The following is a 23,782-nucleotide window of genomic DNA, read 5'->3' as shown; positions in this document are numbered from 1 at the left end:
TGAGCTGATCAGGCATAGAATAGTCCAGTTTCAATGGGTGGCCAATCGATCAGTGCACCCTTAAAGGACATACTGCACATCAGAAAGCGCCTCAACTTCAAATGTCACCTGGCAGAAGCTTCATTGCTTCATTATTTCACTTACACATAGTCTATTCCGCAGCTGATTACCTGACATGCATAATGCAGAAGATTGAGATCATATGGCTATCTAATCCGACAAAGAAAGAGCTGCAGCCGCTGAACCATATAGTACATTATATTCACCAGGTGATAAATTATTTGCAATATGGTCTACCTCACACACTGGATACACCAGCATGGCATCTATATGTCAGGTCTGAAATTGGCGTCTCAGTTTTTGAGCAACTCCGCCTCCCTCTGCAGCCCATGTAAAAATCCCATAACGCTGTCAATCAATAATTTATGAGTCAGAACGCCTTGGAAATGCATTCCTTACATACAATTAACGCAGTATAAATTCATGTTGCACAATGGCACCCACCGTCCACAGTACAAATGCTTTATTATAATACAGCAGGATTAAAACAATATTCAAGAGGGGACTTATGGCTGCCAGCTTAATTTAAGAAGATTCTTAAACAAAGAAATCATAAAACAGAAACTGACGGTAAACTAATCCTACAAAATACCCTCCATCCATTTAATGATTTTTCTATTTTGAACAAAACTGCTCAGAGTCGGCATAGAATACTTCATTTTTAATATTTAGGATGATTCAGAAAAAGCAATTTTGTGTACGTTAATAGATGGAAAAAGATTTTAAATTGACTCTGAACTCAATGAGCGAGTGTCTGGACGAGAAATGGGAAAAGCCATTTCTAGAATGTGAGATTTTCTTGCCAAAATGTGGCGGCCGCTTTATTGCACACTTTATATTGCTGGATGATTGTGCGAAAGCCAAGTGTTAACAAGCTGGATTCTATCACTGAGCTGATGCAGCGGCACAGCTGAATCCATACACCTGGTATTTGCAACGCGACTCAGTACAGCAAAGAGGGATACTCCGGTTTTTAATATCATGTCATATGAAGACGTATTAGAATTAAAGTGCCTATAGAACATACAAGGCTTCCCATCTGGCCACCGTAGACAGACCACAGAGGGCCTGCAGGCTTTAGGACTAATGGTGAAAAGGTCACTTGGAAATTGGTGTGAACCTCTCTACCATGCATTAGTGGGGATAGAAGTCTGCCCTGAACGAAACGCTTAGCAGAGTGTAGCTTTGAAGCTCAGTGCTTTTGAGTCTGCCGATTATATCTGTGTGCAGTATGGGAATGGAGTGATTACCTCTGTGGTCGAGGCAGCGAGCAGAGCAGAGCCAACAACAACACTCACCTTCCCAGAGACAGACGGAAAGAGAGAGAGAAAGAGAAGAGAAAGAGAAAGAGAACAGAAAGAGCCAGCATCAAAGGAAATAAAAATGTAAAAAGGGACTGAGCAGAACTGTCGATAGACTCAGGGGGTCTGCATCAAAGACAGATATCGTGCCATGAAGGCAAGTAATGTTACCGAGCCCAGCAGGTATCAAGGATAACATACTTTATCATTTGGGCACACAAATGATCAATCCTAACCTTGAATTAATAAGTTGTACTCTTGTACTACTTAATTTGCTCCCTGTAATTAATAATTCATGCCCTAAAATTACTAAATTGAGACCTTCAATTGCTCAGTTCATTCCTATAAATTAAATTAAATTAATTAAAATGAATAGCAAACCAAAATGTATTGTAGTAGTAGGAACAGAACTTGTAATTTGAATAATATGATTTTAGCTGGTGAGGTCAGATGAACACAGTGAGCTCCTGTATTGTTTGTGTGACACTTGGAGGATTCACAGGTTGCTTTAAAGTTATGATAACTAATTGATCACTGTCAGTGATGTAAACTGACCTGCTGGACTGACGGACATCAGCTGAGACCAGCTGATCAATATTGAACTTTTAACTAACTTAATCTCAGCCTGGACCGTACTGTGTAAAACATGTCCAGCTGGTTACTATCAGCCTCACTTCAGCCTGCTGTTTGACTGGCAGTGCTCTGTGCACTCCTCTGCTTTGTGCGGTTAGTTTTTTCCTCTCCAACAGTGACTCAGAATGTGAGTGAAAGTGAGATGAATTTACCACAATGTGAACGTTCAATGTCATGATCGATTAATCATAGTCACAGGAGCAGAATGGGATCCTGACGTGACCCGTGCACATGAGTACGCTGTGTGTAGAACTCTGCTCTGCTTAGTTGGAAAGAACATTTGTGGATATAATTTATGATTTAAATCTATTTATAATTATGTGTTGTTGTTTTTTTAATTACTACTATGCTTGCGGTAGTCCATATAAGTCCAATAAATACATCTATTCTGATTACATTACATAACTTTCCAACCTCCAACTTTCATTATTTCACAAATAAGTAAAACATAAGTAAAGCAAGTACAAATTGCACGCTTGAAAAATAAGTACAATTTCTCTGACAGCTCATTTTCTACAATGGTGTTTGCAGAGCAGTTCACTTCTTTAGTCTGTGACCTGTAGCCACTGTCATAATTAATTGCAGCTCTAATGACCAGAGCTGTCATTAGACGCTACCGGTGAACTATTACTGAACTTTAAAGAGACACTGACCATCATCCTCTGCTGCAGCGATAGAAGCTTTTACATTGCATCAACAAACAGGAAAGATATTACATAGAAATTAGTAAAAAGGGGTTGCCAGGGAAACAGCGCTGTAGAGTCCCAGTCTTAATCCCAGTCTCAGTCTCTTGCAGTCTCAGGTTCTTGCAGTACTGTTAGCACTGTTGCCTCACAGCAAGATGGTGCTGGGTTCAAACCCCAACCTGTTCTGGTGTCCTCACATCATCAAAGACACGCATGTTAGGGTTAGTACTGCTTTCAGTACCCCGGACCAAGGTACTGGCAAAAAACTAGAGTTGGTTTGCCCATTGCTCCTACTGTGTGTTTTTATAAGATGGGTCTAATGCGGACAATGTATGTGAGTGCTGAGAAATTACAATAAAGAAATCTTTCATCCATCAAAACACTGGTTAACAAATGAGTTGCCAGTAGCATGTTACGTTATGCTCATTTGATCCAAGGCTAGAAATCTGCACAAATCATGCACATACCACTATTATGTGCCTAATAAATACATTGTGAACATAAACAACAGTAGTGTGATGGTGCTTTTGACAGTTGTTCACTGCAATAACGTGTTGCAGTCTGCACAGAGGGTCCCGTCAAATGTCAGTAATCCAGGGATCCTCATTATTAAGATAGACAGGTCGTACACTAAACAAGCCAACAATACACCCAAGATCTGCATCCATCCTGCCGTAACTGTCAGGGTTATCAAAGACCATCAAGCTCTGACAGGAAATAGCCTATAGGGATGTTTTAGAGACCCAGGCGACAGCAATGTGAGAGTGAGTGACAAGCAAACGTTAATCCTGCTGTTGGCTCAACAGATTTTAGATGAGAAATGTAGAAAGCGTTGGCAGCAGCAGGTGATGAAAATGCACCGCTGCTCAGACAGCACTCTGACTAAGTCCCTGATTAATTAGTGAGGTTAGGGCTGAAGCGTGGGAGGCTGGTGTGGGTGAATTGAGGGATGGATGAATGTATGCATGCATGTAAGGATGGATAGAAGGTGGGTGGTGGGTGGTGGGTGGGCACTTTCTAAAGGATGTCCCTGCATTGGTTTTCTGGTGGTGGTGGTGATTGGGTGTGCGGCGAGCCATCAATGTAACAGCCAATCAATGACACAGTGAGAGGCCAGCAGGAACCTGGATCACAGCTGGCAAAAGACTACAGTGATTTGGAGCTGGGGTGGGGGAGGGGCGTGAGTCAGGGAGAGCAAAGGATCAGTCAATGAAATAAAAAGGCATTGCGAGTAGGGATGACAAAAAAAAAAGAAAGAGCATCTGTCAGTCCATCAGAAACGATCCACTCCCTGCCACATCTCTACACATTTACCACAGAATTTGTAGTCGACAGAAAATGACATGACGAGCCCTGACTACAGACAGTCAAGTCAGTTCAATGTCCAGACTGTCATATTAGATATTGACTCCATTAAAAACCTTTAACTTCGCTTCTAAAATTACATAAACTTGCCTTTAGCACTCAGCAATATGAGTGGATTTTGTTCCATGCAGAAATTGAAGGCACAAAGTCAAGACAATATTATGATAAATGTAGGAAAAGATAAGAAATATGTAGGTTTTTGTAGGGCAGCCCACTACATGTTGATTATCTGAGTCATTCGAATCACTGTAGAGAGCTGTGATGGAAATGGAGGGCATGGTGACGCAGTGTGGCCCGACTCATATGTGTTGGCTGCTGTGACGCTTTCAGCTCTGGTTCTAAATGCTAGCAAAGTCAGCTAAACTACTTTTGAACCAGACACTGGCACGGCTTCTTACTGTCGTTGTACTGCGTGATCAGCAGTATGGCTCACAGCTCATTGTTGGCTGCCAGGCAGGGGAGACGCTCTGCGGTGCATTAGGATTTTATTACTGAACTATGACCAAGAGGCGCACTTTTTAAGTCTGTCACTGTGTCAACCTGATGTTTTCACATTACAAATTTCACTATGTATTATTTTACATATTAAACTATACAAGCTGAACTAGGAGTTTAGAGTCAGGAGGCTGCACTGTAGCGTACCTAGGCAACGGCTATCAATACAATGTTTCTCATAATCACAGGTGAGGTGTAGCATCTATAAAAAATGGCCTAAACTGGTGACACAGAGTCAACTAGAAAAGATTGTGACTTAGGCACCGCCTGATGTTTTATCAAAATGCCCTTTTCTTCTCTGCCCAAGGTTTTTTTAAATTTACATCATCATATATCATGGTAAAAGCAAGCTGCTAAAAAATACATTTATTTTTTTCCCCCACATAGGAGTATATGCTGTACATTATGATGCAGAGGAATCGGTACACAATCATTATTTCTATTTAAGCATAAAAACAAAACTTTTGATGAATTTTAATGAGATGGGATGGCATTTTTATATCGATAGAACCAAAACTGAAAGGAATCAATAGGGCAGACTGTGACTGGTATGACACTTATGGTTGTTTTTATCAACAAGTGGTGGTCGAAAGATGTTTTTCCAATTTAACTTTGGCAAAAGACTTACCTGAAACCTGTCCAAGAAACTGTAACTAAATGTTAGACATATACAGAAAGGTATTAAAAAGACAGGGTTTCCTCTAAAATTAAACTAGGCTTTTATTCAGTACAAGTGAAGAGCAACACAGGTCAGAGGAATCTTAAAAGTGTAACAGGACAACAATCTCTAGTAATTTAGACATGTCAGTTCTAACTACAATGAAGTCAGACTAAACATACTTTAAGTGAAGTACTATAGGCTCTTACGAGTTGAGGCAACACTGTGTGTGAAATGTTAAGAGCCAACAAGCCGGCACACAAAAAAGGTAAACGTCTCAATGTAAAACACCTCGCAGATTTCCAGGTTTGCAGAGACGTTAACACCCTGTGGCATTTCCTCTGAAAGCCACTCTGACAGGCCCTGAAGAAGACATTCCCTGCTAGCTTTGCCTTGCTGAGGCCTGCCCCCTCCCCTCTTCTTCCTCCTCCACAATGCCGTGACACAGGATTAGCTTTCATTAGAGAAGGCGCTGTAATCAGCTTTGGAGCATAGCAGAGACGGAACAATGGAAGAGGCTGAAAGGATCTGGAAGACAGGGTGCTATGGGTGCATGCTCGGCTATGTGCGAGCTATTCCTTCAAATGGAACCTGTGGCACGAAACAGCGAGGCGGCTTCACGACCACATTGATCTGCATATCCCCCAGTGTTATGTACTACGCCTGAAAGACTGCTATCATGACAAATACAGCAGAAGTGCTGCATTAATTAATTATGTCACTTATCATTTTAGGGCACACCAAGCCAACGGCCGTCGTTTGCATTTATGGGCAACATACATCTATAGTTTTACTGTGTACTCTGTACTGACGCCACTTGCCAGAACTTATTGGCAATCAGCATTTGGCGAGAGAAGGAGCCATCTCATTAGCTGTTCGGCCCCCGTTAATATGTGATTTCACCCATTTAGTTGAGCTCCTGATTTTTGACCTTTTCTTTATCCACAAGTAAAAAGACCACAAGCTGACTACACTATTGCCAGCACGACACCACAAGCCAACTAAAGCAAAGCAAAACGTTGTAGTGCAACTTTATATTGTCCATTTGTATCATCAGCATTTGACGCATGGTGTAATACTGATGTTTAAAACAGATTTATAGTGTCATGAAAAGGTTAGGCTGGTTTATTTTTGTTAGTCTCTGCGTCAGGTTTTTTGGAATACAATTACAGACTACAGACTACATATTTCCTCTCTTACAGGCACAGAATAACTGTGGTGGACATGAAGTGTTACACAGAGACAACTGATCATAACTCCAAAGTGTCAATCAGGCTATCCATTCGGCCTGTCCTATCCTACGTCAAGCCTTTGAGACGAACATGGTATCTCTTCCTGGGGAATTTGAGGCCACACATTCAACATTTTCTTCAGACGCTTAACAGAAAGGTCAGGTAGCTGTAGGAAGGGACTGGTGGCCATATTTGGATTCCAGTCTGGACAAAAACCTGGCCTAACACGTGCACAGAACCACCTTTGTGTGAGTCTTCCACCGCTCTCCATCATGCTGTCAACTGGCGCTTGTATTGGGAAGGACTGACGACACGGGTCTATCGGGAACATATGTCCCCACTAACCCTGGAGAGCTCCACCAGTGCCTGGGCTGCCACTTACTTTACAAAGCGTTCTTGTTGGTGGCTGGTTCTTTGAGTGTGTAGTGACATGCAGATGGGTGACTGGACACGATAAAGATACACTGTATGCACTTCAGCTCAGGGCGCAGTTGTCACAAAACCAGAAGTTTGACTTCTTCTACTAAGTTTAACATGTGAAACCCAATACTATAATGATACTATGTCAGACAAGTAAATGTGACCACAAATAACTGGCTAGCTGTGCCGCAGTTTTTGCAGTGCTTTCATTTGTTGGTCTGTCAAAAATGTTCAGTTCTATATTTTGCACCTGGGACGAGTATTTTGAAAACATTTAGGGTCACGAGATGGTGAGCATTTTGGTAAAAGCTGAATGTTTTATCTGTTTCACTGACTGCAATTGTCCTTCCTTGGTGGGGTTCAGGGACCCCCGGGAGTCCTTGAGGTAGTTCTAGGGGGTCCCCAGCAAAAAGGGGAATAATTTGACAGAATAAGTGACTATTTTTTTTGGCATGGGTTTCATACACTTTTTGAAATAAAATATCTAAAAGCAGAGCTCTTATCACACCCTGGGACAAAATCTTATCAGATTGGGGTCATGGTCTAATTTGTGCCAGTTAAGGGGTTTCCTGCTGTGAGAAGGTATGAGAACCATTGCTTTAGATATGACACTAAAGAGTCATATAATTCCCTGTAATAACAACGTAATACACAGCTGTGTGACCTGCACCATCATGTCTTTCAGAGCATACAAACACCATAAACACACCTGTCACCTGCCCAGCACGGTACTGCTGAACCGTAGACGCCGTGGCACCAGCTCCACCTTATTTTTACACACACAGCACTGCACAGATATGCTAACGATGCTAGCCATGCCAACTAGCTGTTAGCCACTGTGCAGGGCTGGTAAAATGGATCCGTTGCATCTCTTTGTATCTGCAGTGTCAGAGCCTCCATGTGAGACACTTTGGTCGTGTTTTTAAAACTTATTTCGGGGCTGTACTCAGTCTCAGTCCTGCTGAGAGTACAATTCACTGGGGGCAGCACTCACTTTCTCGATTGCACCAACATAATTTGGTCACTGGTTCAAATTTTCATCCAGATTCTCGTACCAAACCTTAAGTTGTACTACCACATCTCAAATCCAGAATTGGAAATCTACACAGACAATAATTACAGAACTCCTGATACTGGCAATACATTGTAATCTAATGTGACACAATATGGTATGTAAATCAATAGGAAAACGTTGATACGATCCAGGAATTCCGACTGACTTTAGTGTTTTCTGTACTCATTCACAGCTTGCCTCTGAGATAATATGCCTCAACAGGCGTGATCGCACCTCCCAAGGAGGGCTCGTTGGCAGCAGAGATGTTGGCATTTCTAGAATGCAATTACTAGACGCATACAGAGGGGATGAGGCCAGTCTATATTTGCACCCACACTTGGTATACGGAGCATACCAGACCTGAAGCTGACCCAAATAAAACACTGCCTGAACTGTAGATAACATTCCTCATCGTTAATTAACCTCCCCACCCCTCCCCGCTTACTCCTCACCGCTGGGAAGGTTACCTGCTTGCCTTGAAAGTGAGTACTGCTCGGTCACTATCACAATGCTCTGTGAACTGGGGCAAACCCTCCCAACTATACAAGAATAGCTCCATCACATATGTGAAATGGCATTCCTCCAAGCTGTGTCAAAAGAACAAGGGTGGGTCAGAGGTGGCAAATTTCTGTGTTCTAAATAAATAAACACACAAATTACGATTACGATTCAAGTATAACGAGACACTTAATATTGTAACAAACATTTTTGTGGGACGAAGTGTTTGTGTGCAAGGTATCCATGGCTTAGTTTTCATCTCTGGCAGACTGACTGAGATTTTTCAGAAGACAGGTGGTGAGGCAATGGGATGGCGCAGCCAGCCACCTCCTCCAACCTCTTGCCAAGGCAACACAGCCCCTAAGAGTCCCCTTCCTTTGCCATCGCTTCCTTTTCCCCTTGCCCACGCCCACCTCTCAGGCCCATCTCAGTATCTAGGCCATGACTGCGTGGGTGTGGTGGGTTCTCCTGCCAGCAGGGGCACCTGACTGCCAAGAAAAAAAGCAACAAAAAAAAAAAGCAAGGGAGGGCAACAAAGGAATTACTTCTCTAAAGACCAAAGGAATTCTGAGTCAGCAAGGGATATAACTCCACACCAACCTCTCACACACACACATGCACACACATCTAGTCTCGCCATTCCCGGCCCCCCAAAGGAGCTCTATATTTCAGGAGAAGCTGTGACGGAGCCCCTGAAGTAGCTGCTATTATGCAACCCTTCTGGGCTAAAAATGACTGTAAAGTAAATCATCCTTCTCTACTGCCAGCCTGACCTCCATATTGCAGAGAAAGCACTTTCAAAATTCACTAGCTGAGTATTATGCTGAAGGCACCATCTGTGTAGGCTTTACTAGCAGCCGTGAGATTAAAGGCAGTTAAAGCATCATATTCGAAAGCCATCTACGCAGTCAGTGTCCAATCAGAAAATGGGAAGCGTAAGTGAGGGCCAGGGCCATAATAAACTCTAGGTGCTGCTGGATAAAGCAGTAGTGGGCTGACCAGGTCGTGGCCCTGATTCCTTCAGGCCAAGCAGGCCTGTTGTAAGGGTCGTGTGTCCTTGACAATCAGGTCAGTGAGTAAATTCAGGACTAATCGAGGGACACTTGACAGCTTGACGGCCTGAAGGGAGTCTCGACTTCTGCTGTGGTCAAAAGCTTCCTAAAGGTCCTCGGCTGGCTGTGCATGTACATCTTTTTATATCTACAGACCATATACTGTAACTATTCTTCATTTTTGTAAACTTTCAAAGACATTCTCACTTGGTATGTTCCAGTCAAAACTATCCGTGGTTCAAGTTTGTACCTCACATTTGCTTTCGAGTCACAGACTTCAGCATCTAATCTTGTGAAAAACAAATACTGCTCTTCCAAAAAAAGAATTTCCGGGCCCCGAAGACTCTTCCAACCATCTATTCAAAATTGTGTTGTAAAAAGCAAAAGCAAGGACATATACCACTTCTGGCAACCCGAATAAGAAACATAATCACATCTTGGGGACAACTTTCATGTCAAACAGCAACCATCCTTGTTTGGATTATGAATCAGTGGCATGACTTAAGAAATGGGTTAAAAATATTATTTTAATTGTACAGCGGACAGAACATGTTTTCATCCAGATGGTAAGATGAGTTTTTGAGGATAGTGCAAAAAACCTTCAGAAGAAGAAGTGTTGTTAAAAGACATTCTATGTTTTTTCAGAGTTTGCTGGTTAATTACACAACAAAACAGATACTTAGCTCAATGACTCAAATGTCATCTCAATACATGACGGGTTCAAACTGGAGCTAAGCTATTCAAGGCAACATAAAAATAAGACTTAAATAACGAGAGTGACCATGCAGGATCGAGTTGCAATGAACAATTTTATTTATTTCTAAATTCACCAAGTCCTTAAAACTGTTTCATTCACTAAATGCAAACAGAGACACAAAAGCATACAGTGCCATATACCCTGGTTGGTTCTAAGCACATTATATTTACTTTCATCTAAAGCAAATAGGCTTCATAAAGACATCCTATGCAGCATTTCAGCTTAATACTGTGGAACTGGGTAGCTCCGTACGCCATCTGTTAGGCTGAGAAGACGTCCCTCTTAACTGCTGGATACAAAACACACAGTACTCAACAAATGTTTAACACAGCTTACGACTATTGACTGACAACAGTACTGTCATGCAGTGTTGAAAATAACCATGAATTTTTGTCTTGTGGGGGGGGGGGAATGCTAAATTGATTTCCCTGTCCCAATTGCTACCCAAGCGCTGGCTTAAAATCACTCAGAGATACACTATCTGCCCGCCGACCGACTGATTTGTACCTCGATTTGGCCGTGCCCATGGCTTGCCACATTCCTCCAGGGGGATCGGATTACGTTCTATACAGGGAGACAGGCCTGAAGCATTATGGGTGTTTTTTGGTCTTACAACATTGGTCTGACACAGTTGAGCTGCCGAGTGAGCGAGCGAGTGTGTAAAAGGGAAGGAGAAGAAACGCTGGATGAATGGCAGATGGTGGCCTAGAGGAAGCGCTGTAGTCATTGTTGAAAGCAGGGATGGCAGCAGAACCACTGCTAAAACTGAACACAGGAAGAAGAAATATGTTTTTGGAGGGTGGCTGGAATACATGACAGGGAGACAGAAAATAGTTGAGGCAGTGAAAAAAGAAAATATGTGGCCTCGAACAGTGTGTCTCACTCTTTTTTACAGGACAGAAGAAAAGACAGAAGGAACTGTGGCGCCCCAGTAGAAAAGCTGTCAAAGATATTGTACTCTTTAGTATTCTTGAGACAGACATACCCAAACTTGTGTTCACAGCAGTAACCGTGTGTCAGTAAGCTCCCGTGTCTCTCGACAACCATGCCGGTTTTTGTGGGGGCTGGTCCACTATTAAAGGCTTGCATGATATAGCGAAGCAACAAACAAGCTGCCAGAGAACATGACAGCTAGCAAGCATGTGTTTGTGTGTGTGGGACTGGGGTGTGACAAAAGCATTAATTACCAACAATGGACCACATCTTGGGCTCATGAGTTCGCACAGTGTGGAGGTTAGCTTGTTGAAACAACACGTCTCCCACGGTTTCGTGATTTAGTTTTTCGGCAACTGAAACAGAAATGAAAACTAAACTCATGGCTGATTTATGGTAGGCCGCACAACACTTTTGTGATGAGTTTTCAATGAACGTCTCCCGACACTTTCTTTTCAAGTCATGCACCGAGAGAATTTTCGTGGACACGGTTGTACTTTGTTATGCAATGTGATTGGATAGTGTCACGAACATCGCCATGGAGACTGTAGTTTTCAATTAACTTACTTAATGTTATTTTAGTCTGTAACTTTAGATAACTTGTAAAGTCCTTGTTAAATTATTTTAATTAGACTGACTCCCTTTTCCCCGAATAAATTGCATAAATTGAAAAGGTCACATGACTCTCATCAACAGTGATGAGCGGCCTTCCATAAATTAGGAGATGGGGATTAGGGATGGGAGGTTCCTAGTACTTCCTTGAGTTTGAGCCTACTTTCTTCGGACTCATCACTGCACAAATATGTAAAACAAACGTGTAGGAACACCTTTTCACAACAATGACAGCTGACCACCACAGTCTATTAAGAAAAAGGATTTCTTTGTGTGCAATCAATAAAGCAAAATGCAACCGTTCATAAGCTGCAGGCCCGTTTGACAGTAAAAAGATAGAGTGTGAGTCTATGGGCCCACCCTGTAGTCCTAATGGTCTGATAGGGAGCGGGACGACATTAAAGCTTTAATGATTGGTTATCGTAATGTATGACTCCCCGGTGGTGTTTGGACAGGCACAAAAATCAATTGGAGCCATGGGACACACTTACCTCCACCACAATCTGGCTAACGGAGGTGCGCTGTGAGCTCAGACTGATGGGATATCAGTTTGCACCATGATGATCATGCTTGCCTCAGCCTGGAAACTGTGAAGGCCAACTCCAAGTCAGCTTTATTTCCAGGGGGGTTGTGACTGTTTGTTGGAACCCAGTGCTGCTGGCAGGCTGGTCCACCGTTGACAGGTTTTAGTGTAAATTAAATCTAACTTGAAACGAGATGAACTGACCTTGCAATAACTAACAGAATACACCCACTGAAAATAATTGTGCTGACTGCCAGTATCAAAGTTTCACCTGGTGGCCTGATTCAACTGACAAAACAGCAAGGGCAGGGGAACAAATACATGCCACCTCTACCTTATGTCTACCCCCCACCTCCAGACCAACACACTCACACACACACCTCAGTCACGACTCTGGCTCTGGTCAGCCTCTGCAGAGTGTGTTTTGAGTGAGTGGGCCAGGCAGTGGCCCTCTTCCCTCCCCTCCGCACGTGGGCGGGAGTGACTGAGTGGCCTGCCATCATCAGCTCTGGGGCAAACTTAACCCCTCTTTTGCCTGGTTGTCTCATGACACATTTTTAGAAAACCAGGAGCAGTTTATAATTCATAGGCCCCCCCAAAATAAAAAAAAAAAGGGAGGTAAGCCGAGCCATATTCTGGTAATTCCTAAATAAAGTCCTGATTTCTAAAAGTCTAATGAAAAAAACAATAATAATATGTGGATGAAAAGCATGTCGACCAACATCAGGAATTACTGTCATGTCTCGTCACATGAATACCGTTCTCACAAAACAACATCCTGTCAGGTCAATTATAGAACAAGCTGACATCCAATGACAGATTCTCTCCCCCCACCTCCTACAGGAGACCAAGATAACCACGTGGAATAAGAGGGTTCATTTTCAGCCAGGTGGTCTATAATTAACGTGTGTGAATGAGGGTAAATAAACCTTGGGGCCTCGACTCACCTCCAGCTGTATTTGTATAGCTGGAGTTTTTCTCTTGTCCGCACACACTGGGCGCTTTAGCTAGTTAGCTAACGGCACCTGAAAGCAAGGACCCCCGCCCCACACCCTTTATGGGAGGTTGTCATTTGGTGCAGCAGGATCAACAGTGAGTGAGCAGAGGGAAAAACAACGTGCCATATAATACACTTATTCACTCATCTGTAATTAGGGCTTTCCTCAATTAAGCTATTTTTTGTTCATATTTGCTTAATGGACCTGAGACATAAAATAAAAATGCATGCTGTTAAAAGGCTCCACATAGAAACTGAAAATAGACTTTGCACAGCATGGGGTGAAAACAAAGGGATGTGTTATGTTATGTGTATTAAAAAATAAATAAAATAAAATCACATTACCCATTGCAGCCAGATAAAAACAACCATCTCAGCAGAAGTTAATGAAGTATATCCATATGACCTGATTAAAAGTATTGATTTAATTAAAAAGGAGCTGCCTTGTATAAAATATCACCTCTCTATTCTCGTCAGATAAGATCTGCTCAGTGTTGGATTCATTTCTGGAGCTGAAAGTGGTAAATAAAAAGGTGAGGAAGTTTGGTTAACCTCACGCTGCATTCTGCATTCTCTTCTTCTCATCAAGGCGCAAACAACACACATGACATTCAATATGAGTCCCGCGCCTGCTTCACTTTTGGGGGTCTCCTGGTTTATGGTGAAAAAGGTACGAGTGCTGACATTTGCCCTGAATAATGCCATCACTTGGCCAGTCGCTGTCTGATGCCATGTTGGCTGATGCTGGTCCCGGTTGCCTATGCATCAGTGATCGGCCAAAACCAAATCCTGCCAAAAAAAAAAAAAAAAAAACCCTGCAGAGGAACGCAGCATGACACCCTGAATATAACCGGGAATTCTGGGAGAAATTAGGCACTGGCCTGACAGTTGGTAGGTTTTACTTCAATGATTCGACAACTGAAATGAGACAATTAGGCCTTGCTGGCTGTCACTCCCAGAATCCACTCCACGAGGTGCAATGATTTAACCGCATATTTGCCTTCTGAAGTCATCCTGTAAACCAGCGTCACTGTCCCTGTTTTGGGTGCGCTAATACAAAAAGACATAGCGGTCATAACATAACAAACTCCCTCATATAGCGAGGGGTTTGGCTCTGCCTGTTCAGCCATAATGCTAGATTAAAGTGTAGAGGTTGTATGTTGCCTGTTTTCTTTTATGTAACCTTATATACATGCCCACGTCCTGGTGATGACGAAAATCAGCGTATTCATCAGTTCTTCATGGGAGCGGGTCGCATTTGCATCAGCCTCAGTGTGTATGTGTGTGTAAGTGTGTGTGTGTGTGTGTGTGTGGGTGTCAACAAGTACCATTGCTTACATGATACCAGAGAAGACGCAATCTAGACTAGACAGTTACCAAGAGATATTGTGCACCCGTTTCATGTAATCCCCCCGCCCCACACACGCACACACACACACACAAACAACCACCTCCCCTCCTGCTTACATGCATTGAGTCGATGAGCCGGGACAAGAGTTACAACATCCCTCCCCCCCTGCGCTGACTTTTCTCTGCTTTCTAATCTACCATTTACAGGCAGCCTGTGCAGATGGCTTTACTCATTTCAGCCATATTTAAATACAAACGACGGCCTGGCACAACACGGGAGAGTGTGTGTGTGTCTACGTTTGCATCTGTCACACAGTGGCGTGTGCAGGCTTGTCCCGCTCCCACCAAGACAAGCCTCCCATTTAACATACAGGTATGTTTTCACCACCAGGAACTCCCACCCCCCCTCACTCTCACTCCCCCAGCCTCCTCCCACTAATGGAGGCAGGCATGGAAGAAAAACAGAGGGCGATGTACTGTGTGTGTTCACAGAGCCGAGGTTTTGCCCCAGATAAAAAACCCAGCAGTGGAAATCTTTTATCCTGATGATACAAAGCGTTATTCAGTGTCACTATCGCGGTTTCTGATTCAGCGTGCAGTTTGAGGTGGCTGCGTGCGCATGCCTGTGGTGATAGGGTTTAATAAATCAATTCAAAATATAAAAACAGACGGCAGTTCTTTGATAATGATAAAGCCACGGTGTAGCAATGCAGATTCACCTTTATCAGTCGGCTTAAAGAAGAAAAGGTGAATCTTTTCAGCTTTTAAATATACTTGAAATGCTTAAAATCGAACTATAAAAATAAGATGGAGTAGTTCAAAGAAATGTAGCTCGAAAAACCTGAGTCAACCCCTTCCTGTGGGTCAGCGTTATCAATGTTAGTGACACTGCATTTCACACACAAGCACTGCAGATGAACAGAGCAACCAGAACACAGAACCTGAAGTTTAGAGGACAAGAAAGTCACAAAAATACAGTCCGTAAACTTTGAAAAATGAATGAAATGCTCCCACGATACTAAAATCTTTCCCATCTGTTAAGGTGACACAGTATTTCCACCAGCAGCTAGTTCTGCTGACCACATACACATATTGTATGATTTGTTATACCCTTACAGTGTAGTAAGAGAAGCTGGATTCAGTGAAAATAAAAGACTATGTGAACTAGCAGTCTGCCTTCACAACCACTTGCTCATCCAACACTCCCTGCGGCCACTTTCATTTGCTTTCACTCACCAACCTGCACACTCCCACACACACACACACTCTCTCCCTCCCATGATAAGAATTAATAAGTCGAAATTGGTACTGTCACAACCACTACAACAGCTACTATCACAGCAGTGTTACTACAGCTGAGGCGGAGCACTGATTTTTAAACATCAAAGTCTGTTTACAAGTCTTGGGGAGTAGCATAATACCAAAACATGTAGGTTAGGGCTGAGGATTACAAGTCTGGGGAGTTTACCAGACCTCTGTTAGTCCATTCATCATCACTGCTTGAGGCTAGCAGCTCAAGGTGGCTAGGCGTTACTACCACAACACACAGGAATCTCTGACTGAATTACTGTGGTCTTTTTCTGATTCACCTTACATCACCTACAATGTTGAACTACTGAAAAAAACCAAGTGAAAACAATGCACACCCATATAGACGAAGCATTTGGTGTCAATTTTTGCTCGACAGCACTTAGTAACAATCCCATGACAGCTGGTTTTCTATATCTGAATAAGAAAATCTGTGTCACTGATGATGACCTACAGGTGACCCATGTTGTAGCTAATGTACAGCATGCACTCCACTCAATCCCATGTCTTCCATACTCTACCCATGCTCTCTGAGTGGGAGCGGAGGTGAGAAAGCAGATTTACTACTCTACGGGCCTCTAATATAACCCAGCAACCCAGTTCACTGGGTTATCCTCTCCTCCCCCACACACTCACTGGACTGGGTGCCCAATGTGTAGTTACATGTGTTGCAGACAGTGTATTGATTGATTTGTGACTCTGCTGCGACCAGCTTTAGAGAGGGATCTAATGACACACGACTCCTGTCTCTGTTCCAAATGGCTTTTGTTAGCCACTGTTGCTCACAAAAAGGAACCTTGTGTTGATGTCTGCCAGCTGGGAAGTGCTGAGGGTTTGTTTATATGGAGGTTGATTTTAAGAAATATAAAAAAAAAATTCAAAAGTGCAAAAATGCCACAACAGGAGAACTAGAGTGGAATTTTTTTGGGTTTGGTATTTTGGTGTCAAGAGGAAAATGTGTTGCATGCGAGGCACCTTATGAAGAGGCACAATAGCACAAAGCTACAGTATAACTCAACTAAAAATGTCGAGCTAGGTAAACAGTTCTCCTCCAAATTTCTTTATCAAGACCCGACATCCATTTGTTCACATGAATTAGCAAGAGCAGCAGCTAATGCATGGAGTCAGATTACAACCTCTGAGCACAGCCGCCTTTATCCCCCTATATGGAGCTTAATCTGTCCAAATCCGCTGCTTTGCTGTGCCCTAAATCCACAACAGAGCCTAAGTCCTCCTTAATCTAATGAGCGGTAAAGGTGCACTTACTCAGGTTCTGAATACCACAGGCTGTGCATCTGAGCATCTCATCATGGCGAAAAAAGGTTGCTCAGGTCTTCCCCCTCACTGTGCCGTGATGCAATACGTTGTTATCAGGAACCACCACAATAATCTCTTACATCTCGGCAGGACTAGGGGAGCAGATGCATGACAGGCTTCCACGGCTTGCTCAGTCGTCTTCTCGTCACTCATACTTCCTGCTATAGGCGACATTTCCAGGTCGAGCCGTGTGATGGGACTTCTGTCAAAAGACTCCATCACATGGCGTGCGGACATGACAGAAAACTGGGGGGGGGGGGGGGGGGGGGCTCGCCTGAAGACTTGTTAAACTGATGTACACTGAATAACTTCTAAGACAAATACACTGCACTGCTTTGTACAACTTCACACATTCACACATTTGGTCACTCCTGAATCAGTCATCTGTCAGTAGCAAAATAACACTTTTGTTTTTTTTTTAGTTTGGCTGAAAGTGCGACATGTTCTAAAGTTTTAAACACACAGACAGCAACAGCCTCACACAGCCAGATAAAGACTAATGACCTCAGTGTTTGTGATGAGGTTTTAGCCTGGAAAGCACACTAAAAAAATCATTTGAGGCCTGCAGCTAGAATCCAGTCCAATCTGCAAACTCAGAGGAGAGGAGGTGGTTATATGGCGGTGAATGGCTGCACAAATAAAAATAATAATAATAATTGCAATAAAACAATTCAACCACAGTGGGGTTTGATATTCACAGTTTGCTATTTAAAAACCTTCTCTGCACTAACAAGCACTTCCCACTCGCAGGTCAACTTGTCCGACCAATTGCAGGCTCTGATTAATCATGACTTGCTTCTTAAACAGTAACCCAGTGTTTCCGCCAGGCCAATGAGAACCCATGCCAGGCCAAAAAAATGCCAAATATCCATTCATATGAAAATCAATAATAATTTTTTTTTTTGCGTTTGGGAGCCTCTGTGCAGCGCTTGTTCCGAAACACGATGAGTCAACTTCTGTGTCGTTGCCTGGGAAACGAAAGAAAATATAATGTTTTATTTATGTTATTTACCTCATTTATGTGCACTCTTTGTATTTGGGCTCAGTGCGAGACTCTCTGCTGTGTTGTGTCATTTGTGGTTGTGCTACTTTCTCTCCTCTACTCTGCTCTCCCCACACACACTAAGCCCCAAAATATCAGGTCAAAATATCTGCAACTTTTTTTTTTTTTTTTTTGGAAACGTACCCAACCTGAATGTGGTGACAGTGGCGAAGATGCTACAAGCTAGCATGACTATGTAAAAAATGAATTTCTTTGAGTGAATCACTAGGAAATAAAATAGAAAATAGGAATACTTGTAAAATAAGACTCCTTTAAGTGTTTGCTTAATTTATTTTTTACTGTCAATTGATCTGCAGATATTTGAGACATTTGTTTTATTATTGCAGAAGACATAAGAAATTAAAGCAAATGCTCACAACTCACAAGTTGAAACTAGGAAGTGTTTTTGGCTGTTTTGTTTGAAAAACGCCATAAATTATTAACTGATTATCAAAATTGTGTGCATCTACTAATCGGCTGACTATTGCTTTCAGCTCTAGTACAACTGCAAGCAAAATGAAACAATTGTGTTACCAAAGACCGGTTAATAACTACGATATTGATATTTACCCTCATTATTTTAGTCATACTCATGCCTGTAATCAGTGCTTCTATTTTCCATACACCCTTTCCAGAAAAATCAGTCAAAACTGCTGAGCGCCTATCATGAATGAATCAACTTCTTAGTAAACTCTCAGAGAAGAAATCAATTCTATCCATTAGAGGAAAACAAAACCTAATAGAGTGAATTTAAATCACGATAATATTCAGGATCTTCATTTCTTTACCACATTTACAGTTTTTGGCTTCTTACTGATGTAAATTAACAGCCACCAAAGAATACTGAAACTTAAAGTGCATTAAGACAGTTTGACGTCATCTAGTTTTCTCCATCTCCACCCTGCAGATCAGCAAACGAATGTTTCGCTCTTGATTACAATTGACTATCTCACAGAAGAAGATATCACATGCCAAAAACAAATCAGGGATGGCGTTAGTGAAAATATCGGCAGACTGGCACAGGATCAAAGTCACAAACAGACTCAGCAGTTGTCATAAATCACTTTTCTTTCCCATAGTCGTCCAATTCCCATACAGTCCTTAATTGTAACGTCTTCTGCTGTTGTATTCATCTGATAATCGCCAATTAAAAGGATAATACTGTAGACAAATTAAATAAATACAAGGTTCATGCATGCTAATGAGAAAATAGGACTCCAAATGAAAACTGACTGACAAATGGTATTTTTTTTATATCACTGTGTTAGACTGTGCTTGTACCTGTTAAGAAAGAAACACCCTGATGGTAGACATGGTTTATGAGCACGAAGCAGAACCATATGCAGGTGATCACACGTAAGGCAAGGATCAAGTATGTGGCATTACTTAATGTTCTCTTCTATAAATGACTCGGCTATCCAGCTGGGATCAGTGGCTGGCATTGCGCCGCTGTCACCACCACCATCTCTCCAACCCACGCATGTCTGAGCATGGGGGCCTCTCCTCAAAAGTCAAATGTCAGATGTTATCCATCCCCACTCATAGAGAGCTCCATCGGGGGCTCTGAGGCCCTGCTTCTCAGCTGGGGACGGAAAAACACCATTACTGGCCTCCTTTTGCTGTGCGGCGCGGTGGATGTCAACTGTTTGTTGATTTTATGTCTAACCAAGGGTGGCAGGAGTTCAAACTATCATACAGGATTCAGCTGTGAAGCAAAATTTTCTTTCCACACTCACTCACGGAAATGGTTTATTGGCAGTAATTATATTCAGAAGTCTTGGGTAGATGCGAACAGGGTTGATTTAAGACACAAATTCAGTGGATCATGCATAATAATGCAATCTGGGGGGAAATCGGTTGATAAATCAACAGAAAATGAATCAGCAACTATTTTAATTATCAGTTTATAAATCCATTAATAAAATGTACAGGTTTGAGGTTCCCTAAGGTTAAAAATTGCTGGTGTTGCTGGTCTTTTATGAGGTTAAACCGAATAGAAAAAGTAATTTGAATTGAATTTGAATTTGAAAGTTATTTTTCACTATTTTCTGACTTTTTACAGTCCACAACATTAGTCTATAGGTAACCAATAATGACAATAGCCCAATGGTATAATATGATAAAGTAATGATGATTATCATGAGTCACAACATAATCCTGATTTAAGTGCTCTTCAACCAGGAAAGCCAAAAAACAAACAAAACAGCTGCAATAGCCAACAAATGGGCAGCAATTCTATACAACAGCAATATGAAATAACTGACTAACATACAGGTGATGGAGTTTTTTTCCTTTTAATGGCTATGTGTTGGCTATTTCTGCCTGGGATAAAAACATGATGGAAATTATGCAACTTCTCCCACCTCAGCTGATTAAACTCTTATGAGTAATTACTATGTGGTGGTGGCTTTTCAGGAGCATTATGATAATGCATTTTGAAAACAGGTGGTTGCAAAGCACTTATGATAAGTTGGACTGACACCTTGTAGCAGTGCAAAACTAGGCAGCTGAAAACAAATTACTTCACACCTATAGCCTGCAGATATTTTGGAAAGGTGCTTTGTACACAGCAAGCTTCTGTGTTGTCATAATACTAATGCATTACCAAAAACACTGACTTCTCAAAACTTGATGAATGAACAATTAGTATAATTACTTTGTTGATCGCCTCATCAGGTTTAAGAGAGTGTGCAAGAAAACTGGGCTCTCAGATTCCCTGACAGCCACTGTAATGACTAATCAATACATTTTAACCTGATTAAGACCATAGCACACCTTCACTAAGCAGAAGGCACTGGAGATGCAGTATTTAGACGAGCTATACAATGGCATCTCAGCGTGAAAAAGGCCATGTGACACAGAGAAGAGTAGTTTCTGATCCATATAACATGACGGGCCAAGTCTCCCAGTGATATTGTTAAATCTCTTCAAAACCCATACTTGTCATATCTATTTTTCATTAGCCTTCAAGTTGCTGGAGACTGTAGGGGGATGATCTCTTGAAATATTCATTACAAAAGCAACCATGACATGATGTGACTCTCTTTTAACGCTCAACCTCGTTTTCTTAGCAAAGTGTAGCCGTAGCCCAACTGGTTAATCCTCTCGCTATTTACTTATTATTGCAATTATGATTTAAAAGGCAACAATTTTCCATTTCAAATGGGTAAACCCGAGAAAGCAATGAAGTGGAACTGTACTTGCATGCTTAGAGCTCAGACTCGCCTGTAATATAATGTATAGTCAATGATTCCAGTCGTTTGCACACTGCAGCGTTGCCTTCCCTCCTTTCTCAACAAAATCTTGATGCTTAATGGTCACTGATGATCTAATCATTTCAACCGGTTGAACCCTAGCAACTAAGCCTGAATAAAATTACTCAACAATTCCCTCCTGCGCTTGTGCACACTGTGATCGCCGCACATGCCTGTTGTGATACACTGGAGCTTGAGAGAATAATGGTTGCAACTAGTGCTGGATCGAAACCCAGCCAGCACAAATAAACACATTCTGTCATGTTATTTCTGAGTAAAAGACTCTGTGTTGTCTCTTAAACATCAGAAAAACTTAGAATGACACAAAGGGGCCTCATATTCTCAAACAGAAAAACAGGTTTTTTAAATCCCGCAAACTTGAGTGGGGACCTGCTTGATTCTAAGTCAACATGAGATGTCAACTGACATGAAACTGGGCAGGCTACATTGCTCCTACTCGGTGTTCAAGGGGTAAGTCGACTCGATTATGATCTTTATTGCATTCTTATGGTAGACTGCAAAGGTGGAATGTCAGACCTGTAAACACAGAAGGCAGGAAGAACCACCCCATATGGCATGAACACTACAAGCACACCATGAACACCCCCAAATGTGAGATTACAAAACACAGGCGACATCAAGTATTATGCAATGTTTAAAAAAAAAAAAAAAAAAGGTGCCTTGGTTTAAAAAACTATGCTTAGTGGTGCATGCAAAACGAGGGAAAATCGCCCTTGTGTTGAATGCAACGGTTGTGCAATATCTGCATGCATACTGTAAGGCAGTGCATAGTGTATATGAATCAAAATGATCATGCACCTATCTGTCACACTGCTGGCTGTATTCGTTGCAATTGAAAACAGTGTATATAGAGACAAGCGGCTATAAGACGCCTCACGGGCACAGTGTGACACATTTCGAGCTAAATTCTTGCTCTTGGTCTACAAACTGGAGTTACCCTCACTTCCTAGTTTACTGCTGCTGTCATAGCTCGGCTAACACCCTTCTTCCTCCATAGCCACCAAACAAATTTCGACAACATTTGCTGCTGCTGCTGCTGCTGCTGTTGCTGCTGCTGCTACGGCCGTGAATTGTTCAAGTCTGCTAGTCTGAGTGAGAGAGGGAGAGGGAGAGAGAGAGAGAGAGAGACACACACACAGAGAGAGGGAGAGAGAGAGAGAGAGCCGTAGTGTGAAAAATGACACTTACATTTCACCACCCTGTCCGTCGTAGATAACTTCGGTTCATCATTCGGCTTGTTTTCGGACATTTCCAGTGTGATATAATATTGAGATATAGCAGAAATGAGACTGAAAACGGTCCCTGCGTTGCTCTTGCCGAACAACTCTTGAGTCTACCCGAGAAAAGAGACCGCAGTGATCTCACTCGGTCCTATCAGCGGCCAAAAATACTTGCAACAGGGTTACAATTTCACTGCTGGTGCTGTAGGGAGCTGCTCTGTCTGATTTACTGTTACTCTGGATCAAGTTGTCTGAGCGCAGTGTGCAGTCAAACGTGCTAACCCGCAGGATCCGCCCCCCTGTACTCCTCCTATTGGTGGAGAGAGGAGCAGCAGGCTGCCACTCTGCCTGCACATTCACTTTTATAAAAGGGTTGTTTTCTGAGTCAGTGTGGCCTGGTATGAATAACTGGTCATAAACATACAATAAATCTGTGGCTGTACATGCACAATAAACATAAGTTAATTAACAGATATAAAACAAATGTGTGTTCTCAAATGTATTCAGATCATATATTTTATTAAGCACATACAAATGATCTATACATGTGTGTTTGGTTTGGTTTATTAAAAATGTATTTGGACCAAGAAAATATATCTAGGTATGGAAGCCCATTTCTGCCAATAAAAGTAAAACATATATAGAACTATATGTGCAAAATGTATGCTCATGGTAACAGATAAAAAGTCAAAATTGTGAGACAGTAAGTTAAAATTATATTATAATAATCATAGTACTAAATAATAATCAAAATGTAGCCTTTCTATCTCATGATTCTGACCTTAGAAGATTTTTTAAAAATTGACTCATCATCAGCATTTATATTTTCATCATAAACATTTCTATTTTTTTTTTTCCTTTTACTGGAGACTTTCATATCTCACAGCTGCTCAATAAGTAATCTGATCTGCATTATTTAATTTTCACCATTTTCCATTCAATAACAGTATCTACAAGTCTATATTTCCATTATTAATTCATTTGCTCTGGATAT

At 42.0% G+C, this 23,782-nt stretch overlaps 1 protein-coding gene across 2 annotated transcripts in view; it reads right to left on the bottom strand.

The window, feature by feature from the left end:
* Positions 1 to 23,002, bottom strand: part of LOC134005478 (protein phosphatase 3 catalytic subunit alpha) — a 69,382-nt gene extending 46,380 nt beyond the window's left edge. For both annotated transcript variants that reach the window (XM_062444394.1, XM_062444395.1), the window contains exon 1: positions 22,757 to 23,002. In XM_062444394.1, the coding sequence (XP_062300378.1) occupies positions 22,757 to 22,817 (61 nt within the window). In that variant the 5' untranslated portion in view covers positions 22,818 to 23,002. The remainder of the gene's footprint in view (positions 1 to 22,756) is intronic.
* Between the last annotated feature and the right edge of the window lie 780 nt (positions 23,003 to 23,782).

The sequence above is a fragment of the Scomber scombrus genome, chromosome 23 (assembly GCF_963691925.1).
Source record: "Scomber scombrus chromosome 23, fScoSco1.1, whole genome shotgun sequence".
Classification (NCBI taxonomy): domain Eukaryota; kingdom Metazoa; phylum Chordata; class Actinopteri; order Scombriformes; family Scombridae; genus Scomber; species Scomber scombrus.
The sequence above is the reverse complement of the archived record's forward strand: the minus strand, read 5'-3'. Positions and strand labels throughout refer to the sequence as shown.